Source organism: Astatotilapia calliptera, chromosome 8, assembly GCF_964374335.1.
Source record: "Astatotilapia calliptera chromosome 8, fAstCal68.1, whole genome shotgun sequence".
In the NCBI taxonomy this organism is placed as follows: Eukaryota; Metazoa; Chordata; class Actinopteri; order Cichliformes; family Cichlidae; genus Astatotilapia; species Astatotilapia calliptera.
The window spans coordinates 6,690,941-6,703,452 of NC_137429.1; the positions used below are offsets into that span (position 1 = coordinate 6,690,941).

A 12,512-nucleotide genomic window follows, 5' to 3' on the forward strand; every position below is an offset into this window, starting at 1 on the left:
CAAAGTTGGCTTCAATGCTTGCTCCATGTCCCTGAACATGTTTCAGAAGTGCATCTGGTCGTTGTGCCGCTGGGTGGCGCTGCAGCTCTTATCAGTGTGCCTCCAGTGCTGGGAAACCCTTTCACAAACCCGGCGCAGTCGTCACCGGTGTGAGTACGGACTGTTGTCATGACGTGCTCTCTGTCTGGGACTGAGACACAGCTGCTGCGCCAACACGTTAATTTCCCACGAAGCCAAACACGCTTTATTCTCTTCGGTTAACACATTTTTTAACGGTACGTAACCCGGTCGGTACTCTGTCGTGAATACACTTGAAGCCAGTTCTTAATATGTTAATTTCCTGCTTGGCAGCACGATAAGGTTATTATTAACCAGCTAGCTAATGCTAGCGCTATCGATTAGCTGGACGTTTAACGCCCAGATAAGAGCTTATTCCAGTATTGCTCTTAATCGATCAGCTGCTACACATGTGCGTTACTACTTGTAATATGAGCGAGTTCAATCGAGAGCCGAGCTTGTGAATGAGCTAATAAGCTACTGATAGTAAGTTAAATGTCTTTTTTAGAGCAGCAACGCCGCCTTTTCTGTGTCTGTCGTATATTTAGCAGAAGAAGTTTAGTCACTACTAGTCAGTGTCAGGCTTATTTCCTCTTCATTTTGTAGTTTCTTTACTAGCTCGGGAAGCTATAAAACTGTTTGAATACGTGTTTGTCACATGAGGAAGATATTGTGTGCAGTTTGACCTAACCATTATAACACCGTTGTAAAGTCTGTTTATAATGATTGTCTGCAGTGTGAGGTGAGGTAAAAAAACATCTGTGATGTCCTGTAAACACAACAGGTGGGCTCCCCTGCAGGTGGGGAGAAAACAGTTGGTAAATATGCCGTGCCTGAGAGGACATGAATGGGATATTTGTAGATGTTGTCAGGCACTATCATCTGCTGCAAAGTACACCACTTTTGTTTTGGTAAGATGCACAAGTGTTAAAGATGTGATATGGCACAGCCAGCTGAAAGATATCCCGCTTTTACCTGCTTGGATCTGATAGGGAGCTCTTTGTTACACTCCACTGAGGTTGCCCCACTTATCTTGGTTGTACCTAGACAGTACACTGATGGAAAATATCATATCGCCTTGTTTTTGGGTTTTTTTAACTATTACTTTTTTCTCCCCCACTGAAGACATGACAGGATGTAATCAGTGCAAGTTTGAGCTTGTGGCAGTCAGGCATGAAGTGAGAGGTGCTTACTGGTATTTTTAAGAAAATTCTTTTCCCTGGGGTGCTGCTTATGAGAATGCACTCGGGACATGAGAATAGAACAGCCAACAAAGGAGACAGTAATTCACAAGGGGGTGTAACATGGAAACTCTGGACCTCATTCACAAGGTGTGCGTGAAGGTACTGAATGTGTTTGTAGTCTACAAACACATTGAGAACTTCCTCAGACTGTTTTTATGAACAAATAAAGGAGGCTGTCTTAGAATATTTTAGCGCATCTTTAAACTGCAGTGCTGTAGCAGTCCCTCATTTCTTCATATATTTCCATAACAATGGGAAATGTTGATCCCAGTCCGTGACTGATGGTGTCCCATTGTTTTCTTTTTTATCCAGGTATGTTTTTACTACACTGGTAGTGTACTTAGGATCATTGTAATTTGGAAAAATGAAGCTGTTGTCAAAAAATTGCATTCCAGATGATATTGCACGGTAGATCAATATATGTACTTTCCTGTGTGCATAAATCCTTTAATTTTAACAAGATCTCCAAAACCTCAAGCTGAAATTCATCCCCAAGACATAACCTCCACAGCATTTCACATGTTTTGCTCCTGTCCCTACCTGTGGCATCCTTCTTACATATTGGTGTAAGAAGGCTCTCCCCTTTCACTCTGTCCATGAACCTTCAACATACGGTCTATTTGAACTGTACAGGCTTCTTTCTTAGAAAAACACCACTGAGTTTTCCTCTATACCTCATGTTAATTTATAGAGAAATATGGGTGTGACTGTATGAAGATTGTATACAGCGATTTGGATGCACTGATACCCGCAAGGTGGCCAAAAAGAACATTTCCCAAGACCTACAGTAAATTTGCATGTACATGCAAAGTCTGTATTAAGGTCTATATATATATCTGCATTGATGAAAGAAGCTCATTATGCTTCCTTTTCAAGCTAATTTTTCTTTTTTTCTGAAAGTTTTTTGTAATTATAATAGCATAAACTGCAACACTTCAGTTTTGAATATGACACCCAAGGGCAACACAGCAGTGAAAATACTCATCCTGAAATGTTTACTTTGTTCTTTTGGTCAGCTTTTTATGAGGTAAGTGAGATGGAGTTTTCAAAGGAGTGGTCATATTTGGCTGGGAGAAGTAGTATTACTCTCAGTCGGCTGGGCGTGTGCTCACAGAGGAAAGGAACAGTGTACCACAACCTAACTAACTTTAATGAGTACCTAGTGCACCATTGCTTTGAAAACAGCACTTTTTTCTGGTCTGCTCAGACTCTGTGGGGAGACTGACGGGAATGTTAATATTATTTTGGTGTGCTCAGCTGGGATTTAACTGTTAAAAAGGTGCAGTGCAATTTCTGGTAATGCTCATAAATGTGACGTTATGAGCTAATACAGTTTATCTGTTGTATGTTTTTATCAAATCTAAATGCATTTACTTGTGCTGTGTGGTTTGTTTGTTTTATTTTTTGCAGGTTATGATGAGGTGGTAACCCTGGGGCGGCCAGGCTGTGAAATGACTGCTGTTCGGCACAAAAGAAAGACGGAGCAGAGAGACTGAGAAAGAAGAATGGGCACAAGGGTCTGGGGTTGCTGGCAAGGTGTCCTCTCTACTGCGCTGCTCTATGGCTCTTTGGCTCTGTTTACATCCATCCTGCACAATGTGTTCCTGCTCTACTACGTGGAGATGTTTGTCTCCATCTACAAGATCGATAAAATCTCCTTCTGGGTGGGAGAGGTGAGTCTAAAGAATGCCTGAAACTGTGATTCTGAGATTAAACACGTGATTTAAATTTGGATGTTTAATTCAGATTAGAAATCCAACTCTAATTTACCAGTCCAGTGTCGCTGAGAGTGTGCTCATCGTTTTGCTTTTGTTATTTAATTACCTTTTTTTGTACCAGAAAAACAGAAATCTTCATTATGAAATATAACTTATTTATCGTAAAGTCTGTCAGCTCTTCATGAGACTAAAATTGGACAGTGAAAAATGGATCTTTCTTTTACTGATAGCAGCTTCTGGGTCTAAAAGGGAAAACAACATGGCCTTAAACCTGTATTTATTATTAATGCTACCAGGGGTGATAACCTGTGGTTGCAAAATAACTTTCAGTCCTATAGAAGTTTATGGGAAAAGCACCATTGCCCCGTAACTCTATAAACACTTTCATGATGAGTTTATGGGCTCAGTCACTCATTTCAGGTCAGACTGAATACAAAATTAAATCCAAAATTGTATGTTTTGGCCATTTTTGTTGTCAGAAAAGAGGATTATCCAGAGTAAGTTGAGGACTTGGCTAACAACATGTGATTGAAAAGTCGTTAACCAGTGAACATCCAGCAGTATCACAGCCAGATCCACCTCTTAGATAGTGAAAAGCTTCAGGTTTCATAACAGGACTCCACAAACCAATGGATGACATCATGGTGGCTACATCTGTCTTTTTTTACTGTCATTGGACACAACACATTGTCTTGTGCTGCTGTAACACCGAATAAAACCAATAAGACAAAAGCATAAATAAAAGCAAATAGTTAAATTAAATGAAACAAAATACATTATGGCAAAACAATAAGGTTGAAACTACACAGAAGAACAGATTCTATATTGGAACCAATTTAAGATTAATGGTAATCCTGTATGCACCATCATCCACTGATTTTTATTTAACATTATTTTTCTACTGCTCCAAAGACTGTCTTCCTTATCTGGAACAGTCTGAATGACCCTCTCTTCGGCTGGCTGAGTGACCGCGCCTTTCTCAGCTCTCCTCAGTGAGTATCTGCATCTTTACTTTCTTCTACTTTTTGTGGAACAAACACAGTTGTAAATAGTTGTTTATGAATGTGCAAAAGACTGCAGAAAAACAAGTTAACTGTTTGCACAGGCTTTAGAAATGTTGACGTGACCACACACAATAGATATTCCAAAAAAAAGGTCATTTACGTAGTTGGAGTCATTTGGAAGAGACACTAATGTTGTGCAATAGAATTTAGTTCTTTCTGGGATATTTTTGTCGGTTGCACATCTTCTTTCGAAAAAGAGAAGTTTTTTTTCTCTGAAGAGACACCTCATAGTTCTTGTTATGTGTCAGCACAGTTCATCTACTTGCCTCGAACTTGGAGAGATACTCCTGATTCAACAACATAAAGTCATCTTTGTAGAATGATCTTAAAATTCCAGATATAATCTTCATTCGGACTCTGATCGCTTCTCATTTCTCACCCATACTAGCCAAGTATCTCTTAGACACTCATACACACCCAAGTGTTTGACGCCATCAGAGCACTTTGTCAAACATTTGTCTGCTTTCTGTGTTTACATTGTTATATCACTAAGCAAACCTTCTCTGTGTTGTTCTAAGGCAGTGATGTTATAAAGCTGGTCACATCATTCTGTTGAAGTTTGTTACATTTAATACAACTACACGTTTTTTATGCCAGAGATACGCACTTTTTCCCTTTTTTATTTTAAGAATTTCTCCGCTGCTTGACATCATGATATACGGGGCTGTCTGCAATAACCTGTCTGTCTGTACCAGAGAAGTTGGTTAATTATCACAAAACGCGTCTAAAGATTTGTTATGTGTTTCGTTTTTCCACCCAGAGCCGGCTCTCAGATCACAAATCCAGAGGTGGTGCTGAAGCGTCTGAAGGCCCTCGCCACAAATGGTCCTCTCTTCGCTGTGTCCTTCCTGGCCTTCTGGGTGGCTTGGGCCAGTCCAGGCCTGCAGTTCCTGCTGTGCCTGTGTCTCTACGATGGCTTTCTCACTATGGTGGATCTCCACCACAGCGCCCTATTGGCGGACCTCGCTGTATCTGCCACCGATCGCACACGCCTCAACTTTCACTGCTCGGTGTTCAGCGCTCTGGGGTCTTTCTCCGTCTTTCTGTCCTACTCTTTCTGGGATAAAGAGGACTTTTACTCCTTCCGTATCTTCTGTGTAACTCTGGCAGCTTTTTCCGTCTTGGGGTTTTTCTTAGTGTCTCGAATGCTCCAGCGCCGTTTTATAAAGGAAATCCATCCAAAACAAGATGATGCATCAGCACTCAAAGAGTAAGAATTTAAAAGTGTGAATAATATGAGAAATTTTCATACTGTGTTTTCTCCTTTCTCACATCTTTTCGTGTGTGTCTGTTATCACAGACTAAACGTTGGCCATGCTCCACTTAACCACCCGGAAAAACCTGTCACTATTGGACAGTATCTCAAGCAGCTGTCCAGACACAGGAACTTCATGTGGTTCGTGTCAATGAACCTGATTCAGGTCAGCCTTTAAAAGTCTTAAAGCCGTGTGAGCCCATGTTTGTTTTTGACGTGCAATCTTAGTACAAACCTTTACAGTCTTAGTGAGTTTGTTCTTGTTATTAATGATAGACAATGCAAGATAAAAGTTAGACTGCCCTCCAGTGTTTGTCTTTCCACATGAAGTGCAGCCCTTCTTGTAAATGACACTTGTTGAACTTTCATAATTAATATTATTAGCTAAATATTTGTGGTTTTCCTGCTCGCACTAAAATCAGAAAACATTTCATTTGTTTTCTTGGTGTTTAATTAAAGAAAACTGCTACAGGTCCAAGCAACAAACTACTTTTAATTTAGAATAAAATAATCATCTTAGTTTATCTGTCACTTCTGCTTCTGTTTGCAGGTGTTTCACTGCCACTTCAACAGCAACTTCTTCCCTCTTTTCTTAGAACATCTCTTATCTGACAACATCTCTGCCTCTACGGGTTCAATTTTACTTGGTAAGATCCAGTTGAGATGCAGTAAATGATTTACACAAGTGTTTGTAATGGATGCTTTGCACAGCAAGAGATAAGAAATTGTATATTTGATATAGTGACTTAAATTTTAGTGAATAGGAAGTTACCAATAGGAATATTAAAATAAAGAAGTTATTTTAATGTTTAACACTGTTATGTGAGGAAAAATGCTTGGAAAACACACTGCAATGCATACATTTAAACCATGAGTAGTGGCATATTAAAATATATAATTAACCTTTATTTATATAGCACCTTTAAGAAAATAGTTTGCAGATTGCTTTGACAGAAAAGCAAATGCAGAAAGAGAACTAAATAAAAGTCACAGAAAATAAGTGGTTGATCTATTAAAAAAAAATTAAACAATTATATGAAAGAAGAAACTCATTTGAAAAGAATGAAGTGAGCACTTGATCTTCATAGTGTCACGCAAAGTTAGTTAAACCTCTGGGAAATTACTCTGTCTATGTAGAAAGCATGAACCACTGTGAATCTATTTCACCTGCTTGGATTCAAACTCAAGTGAGAATATGTGTCCTGGAGAGTCAAAAACAAGACAACAACCCCACAAATGGAATGATTTTGCACCTTGTGGCCACAGAGGAGTGCTGTTTCCTTATATGCTGACTGATTTTTCTCCAGTTTTGCTTTTCCTGGTGTCTTTGTCACTTCAGTTAGCATGTGATGGTACCTGCAGCACACGTAGCTTGCACACAGAGTCTGGCTCCTCTAGGATGGCAGATGCACATCAGGTTTGCTGTGTCAAGTTCAAGATTCAAGAGCTTTATTGTCCGAAATGCTGTTTCACCCCAAGCCTCCCTATGGTGCATTTATAAGTATATAAAAGATATATCTCCAAGATATATAAAACTAGAATTTAAAAATAAATAACATGCTAGATTTTTTGTAAAATTAAGGGATAAAAGGGTACTAATTACTAACTAACAATACTATAATTATAACTATACAATACTAACTGTACAATAGTTTACAGGAGGTAGCAGGAGAGGGTTGTTATATGAGGAGAACTGGGCAGACATCAACCCAGTAGACAAGCCAGCATCTGCTCTTTTGATCAAGAAAGAACATGAGGAGCAGCGTAGAATGACCTTCAGTGATTTCACTTCACTCATTTGCGTGTTTCTGATCAGACTCTCAGGAACTGACTCCATGAAGGTGGCATGAGGGCCAGATGGTATGAAAGAGGTTTGGCGAACGTTATGCTGTTTGCAGCATCAACCAGCATGACCAGTTTAGCAGTGGGTCAGTGATGGTCTGGAGAGCCATATCTTTGGTGGACCTGTTGCCAATTTAATTTGCAAACAAGCAGTTGAAATTGTTTCACAGCAGTTTATGCTTCTAACTAGACAAGCTGATGTCCCAGAAATTTAACAGACTTTGCATTTCATTTTTTTTGAGCAATATATTTTTGTTAGTGAGGCCCTTAAAAACATTGAAACTAGTCTATAAGAAGTGATTCAAAGGTGGTTACTAATTCTGCAAGCCTGATCTCTTCAGGCAAGTGATTCCAAATCTGAGACATGACAATAAAAGCTACCACACATTTTTTTTTTACTTATGTGTAGCACCAGAACCTTTGAATGAATTGCAAAATTTTTACTTATTTGTATTGTTTGGGGTTTTTTGGCTTTCCACTCGCTTTCTCTCAAATTATTTTTCTGCTGTTTTATAGTTTTAATTTTTAACGCAGCTCTGCTTCTGCTCCACACAGGAATCTCTTATATTGCTCCACACCTGAACAACTTGTATTTCCTGACACTGTGCCAGCGTTACGGGGTTTACCAGGTTATCCGCTGGCTATTTATGCTCAAACTGGGACTTAGTGTGGCTATGCTGCTAGCAGGGGCTGACCACATTTATCTGCTGTGTGTCTTCATTGCTAGGTATGGCCGTGCACACACATCTGCACACGCTTCATGGATGTGTGGCAGTTTGGCTGGTTCTTTTTGTGCTTGTTTTTAACGGTTTATCATTTTCAAAGCTGCATACACAAACCCAGAATTCCTTTGGGCATGCCATTTGCAGAGACCCTTTTTTTGAGGGGGGTTATAAATGCTGTCTCTAGAAATTAGCCACAATTCTGAAATTGGTCTACTCTTAACTGTAATTGTAATATTTGTGTTATCTGTATAGTCCCATATACACATATAACATTTTAATGCCACAAGCGATTGATTTTCATGCAGTTTTTAGACTATTAGTGGTCTTGCTGTTCTTATAGCTATCAACAGCATTTGAGTGCTTTCATAGCTCATTGATAATTTTAGTCACAGCTGTGGTAAAGTGGTTAAACTTGTGGGTGAAGCTCACTAAAACTTTCCAGCTAAAAGTGATGAAGTTGTTACTGTATTTCATACTCGGACACACCTTAGCATGCTCTGACTGCTCTGAACAAAGGCTTTTTGCATGATAACCTGTATTACAGCTGATGTTTCCACGCTGTAACATTACGTCTCCATTTTCTAGTAACCGCGTGTTCACCGAGGGGACATGCAAACTCCTGAAACTGGTGATTTCTGATCTGGTGGATGAGGACTTTGTGGTAAACCGACGTCAGCAAGCCGCCTCTGCTCTCGTCTTTGGCATGGTTGCCTTGATGACCAAACCCGGGCAGACATTCGCCCCACTCATTGGCACATGGCTGCTCTGTGTTTACACAGGTACAAACAGAAACTCTCAGCCTTGGACCTCATGAGGACACAGGTTTTTCCAAGCTTGCTCCAAGGCGCTGCTTTCATGTGCGATTCCCAAGCTGACACAAATTACTACAGGCTCACACACTCTGTTGATATGTGTGTTGATAAAGTTTTGAGCGTTCAACTAGAGTTAAAATACATGTGTGTGACTTGCACAACAAGTTGAACTAGACAGATGACATAAATTGCTGTTTTGTGGTTAGTTTATCTTGCAAATGACAAACAAAACAAAAAAGCCACTCATCAAATCTTTGGCATTTACCTGATTAAACAGGCTTCTTTTGTAATCTCATTTTTTTTTAATTTAGTTTTCTAGAACCTGAACAGGATAGGAAAAAAAATCAATCTGTTTTACACTTGTTTTGCAGACTTGTTTAACTTTGCATTAATTGTTTGCCCATTTGTGGACGGTCAGCACAAGTGACCTGGCAGCCAACAAAGAATTAATGTAATTTTAAGAAGAAAAAAAACATTGTAAACATGTATATTTACCTTCTTACTAAGACTTGGATGAGGTTGTTTAACTGGACAGAGTCAGTGTAGTTGTTTCTGCTGATAGGAAAAACGATCTAAGCCAAAGGGGGTGTATCCAGAGCCAAGCCACGTACTTATCAGTCACTTGCCTCAAAGTTAGGAAAATTGCGACACCAGCTTTGCATGAATTCACTCATCATAGCTGGATGTTACTGACTTTTCTATGGTCTCTGCTCACTTCCTCTTTGGATGTGTTTTTTAAGGCTAACAAACCAGTTTCCCCAAATATAACCTGTTAGACAAGCATCGCTTTATGCCAGTCGTGCTCTTAAAATATATCCTAGTGACACGTTTTTGTTTTGCCTCACTAGTTTTACTTTAGTTTCTTTCATCAATAGGATCCTCATTAACTCTTACTGTTTTCATATTTAAGTATGGCTTCAGGAAAAAAAGAGTCAAATTTAATGTGATTAATTTTGTCGTCTCCAGGTTATGATATCTTTGAGAGAGATTCTGTCAAGGACTCAGTTTCTGGGTCTCACGTCGCCTCCAGCTCAGGGAATCCGCCTCTACGCCTGGGCTGCTTCTACATGTTGGTGTTTGTGCCTATCACCTGTGCCCTGCTCCAGCTGGTGGCCTGGTCTCGCTTCACGCTTCATGGCCGCAAGCTGCAAGGGATCAAAGCCCTGCGGCAGGGGGCCCAGCAAGGCCACCTTATCGATGTCAAGGCCATATGAACTGTTGGGCCAAGTTGCACATGGACACTTTTACGTCATTAGCTTTTACAGTCCTTTTTGATAATGTCTTGGAAGAAGATGAGCTGCTCCGCCCTTTTTCTGCAGCTTGGCGTTCTGTGCAATAAACTCTTACAGATCATGTGGCTTTGTGTACAGTGGAAAATGCACAGCGGGCTCACTAATCCATGTGGAAATGAACATGTTGAAATCTGCCTTATTCTTTTTATATTAAAATAATAAAGTATATTTATATTTGAACCGATGACCAAAACATCAGTAAAACCAATCAATCTTTTGGACCAAGGGGAGAAGAGATCGGGTGCCCTCTTTACATGTAATTCTGGTGTTGAGCGCAGTCTGAACGTCTTTGCTGATCTTTAAATTGTCAGCACCGTCAGCCTGTTTGGAAAAGCAAAAGGAGGGTAGGTTTACAACAGAGCTCCGGTTCTGATTTCTAACTTTTCTTAACAAGTTGATGAAGAATTTCCAATGTAAGTACGTTGTGTTGAAAGTGCTGTTGATACTGCATGAAAACACAAGTTGATCATTTTGCTGTACATGTTTCACACAGAATGCCACTTTGATGTTGAGAACTGTATTTTGTAATACATCAGTATTGATGATGCATTTGCACAACACTGCCGTTCGTCCGTTGTACTTCTAACATTTTACTTTTAGTCCTGTGGTGATGGAAACTGAAACAAGGAAATTATGCCAGTAGCCACTCACTCAATTCTCTTTTCAATTGTTTTTTTCCAGACGATTACAAAGAATGTGAGACAGTGCCACAAATAAACCTCTGTGTTGAGAGTTAATCAAACTCTTTATTTTAAATTGGGAGTTATTCTATGCTCTTTACTACACAACAAACTTGAAATAAAAACCTTAACAGTGTGATGAACCATTCGCAGTTTAAATATACACCAAAAAGTTTGCATATGAAAATCATTTATAGCCCTGTCAGGCAAAGGTCACTGCTGTTAATTTGAAGATAACTGGGTCAAGTATTTCAGGTTTAAAGACATCCCTTAATGCCTTTCTTGATTTCTGAGCTACTGAAAATTTTGCATTTGATTTCATTTGTTGTACTTTGTTAAGAAGACATCGCCCTGAATTTGGGAGAATTTTTTGTATATTCTGGTGAACTAATCTACTAATCTATTTCTCTTTCAGGAAAAAAATCTATTCATCTATATCTATCCATTCACTTACTGCACATTCACTTACTTTCCATCCATGACAAACTTGGATTTTTTTCCATACTGAAGTACTGGGCCCCTGATTTTCTTGTGCTTGTGTGATACTTGAACAGTAACCCAGGCAGATAACCTCAAAGCTTAATCAGGATTTATGATCGTAAAATGAAATGTACATAGGACATAAGCTGAAATTAGTGCAGTTGAAACATTGATTTTCTTTAGGGTTCAAAATAGAAATAGAATAGAAAAGTATATTCATATTTTTGTGATAGGAAGGGCCGGAAACACCCCAGAGTCTCCATTGGAGGATCAAACAAAAATGATTTTGATCGCTAAAAGTGTTTCTTACGCTATTTGTTTTGTTTTTTAACCGTTTAACTTAAAAGGAGGGGGGCGGTTAGCTGTGCGAAGACGGAAGTAGTAGGAAGGACTTCTCTCGTTCCAAAGCCCATCCTAACGGTGTGTTGCGCCTGCGTAAACCTTTTTCCTATTTTTTGCACTTATTTTCCTTATTTCTAATCACTTAATAATTAATTTAGTCACAGTATCGTTTTTGCTCAGTTACAGACCTAGCAAAGCTTCCCGAGTGCAGTATTTTAGCCTGAAATAGAATATTACCCATCATGCATCGGGCCTAGTACGCCAACTCCTTTTAAACCTACGTTTTCGCTCTAAAGCAATTCATATAGATTTTTTAAATATATATAAAGTGTTTTGTATATTTATATAAAGTAGATCCCAAAGTACAGTATTCAAACTATGCACGTTTGAGTTCAGCTCAACGACACCGTGAGTGTAATGGGTATGTCGGAAAATCACACCTCCCCGGGTCACTACATTCAGTAGTACACTCATGTTTCTCTTCAGATCGTATAAATCTTTCGCCTTTTACTAAAGATTTCCGTGGAGAGGAACAATATGAGTTATAACTAATTTTTTGATGCCCTGCTTATCGCGGGGCTTCTGTACTTGTGAAAAAAAAATACTATACGTTGCTCAGCATAATAACGTTCCCCGGCGTTTGAGTGAACTTAACGCGGAACTATCTATATCAGTAAGTAGTATTAACCGACAATGTTGTAGTTCCGGATCACCCGAATTTGACTTGCTTTTAACTTACAAAATGATTCTTATCTTTCAGGAGCACATTTGAATTTTCTCTCTAGTACAAATGCTAACAAAAATGTGAATAAAAATATAAATTATGGCTCATAATTGCAAGCCTCACCTCTTCAAGATGTCTTTACCAGAAGCAAACTAAGCAATCAACATATAAAGTAGATTAAAACTGATGGATTTAACGCAATTGATAATGCTGATTTTAAACAAAAACAACAAATTACTTTAAAATGCATTCAACAACAGACACAAAACCTTTAAAA

General features: G+C 39.1%; 1 protein-coding gene and 1 non-coding gene across 3 annotated transcripts; both read left to right on the forward strand.

Annotated features, from left to right (window-relative positions):
* Positions 1-119: 119 nt before the first annotated feature.
* On the forward strand, positions 120-10,825 carry slc68a1a (solute carrier family 68 member 1a). Of its 2 annotated transcripts, none has more exons than XM_026178186.2 (9): positions 120-275; positions 2,712-2,974; positions 3,932-4,011; positions 4,844-5,293; positions 5,384-5,504; positions 5,889-5,985; positions 7,736-7,907; positions 8,491-8,684; positions 9,684-10,825. In XM_026178186.2, the coding sequence occupies exons 2-9, from the start codon at positions 2,807-2,809 to the stop codon at positions 9,929-9,931; spliced, it is 1,530 nt and encodes a 509-aa protein (XP_026033971.1). In that variant the 5' UTR covers positions 120-275; positions 2,712-2,806; the 3' UTR covers positions 9,932-10,825. The 2 variants fall into 2 exon arrangements, with proteins under 2 accessions (XP_026033971.1, XP_026033972.1); XM_026178187.2 differs by lacking the exon at positions 120-275 and adding an exon at positions 405-543.
* Positions 10,826-11,977: 1,152 nt separating this feature from the next.
* On the forward strand, positions 11,978-12,092 carry LOC113028632 (U5 spliceosomal RNA). The gene has a single exon (XR_003273254.1). It is a non-coding gene; the product is annotated as a U5 spliceosomal RNA (small nuclear RNA).
* The last annotated feature ends 420 nt before the right edge of the window (positions 12,093-12,512 follow it).

Bases quoted from the DNA above. Each gene is read 5' to 3' on its own strand.
- slc68a1a (XM_026178186.2), top strand. From the start codon at position 2,807: ATGGGCACAAGGGTCTGGGGTTGCTGGCAAGGTGTCCTCTCTACTGCG. The intron at 5,505-5,888 runs GTCAGCCTTTAA...TTCTGTTTGCAG, and splicing joins TGTCAATGAACCTGATTCAG to GTGTTTCACTGCCACTTCAA. The intron at 5,986-7,735 runs GTAAGATCCAGT...TGCTCCACACAG, and splicing joins TACGGGTTCAATTTTACTTG to GAATCTCTTATATTGCTCCA.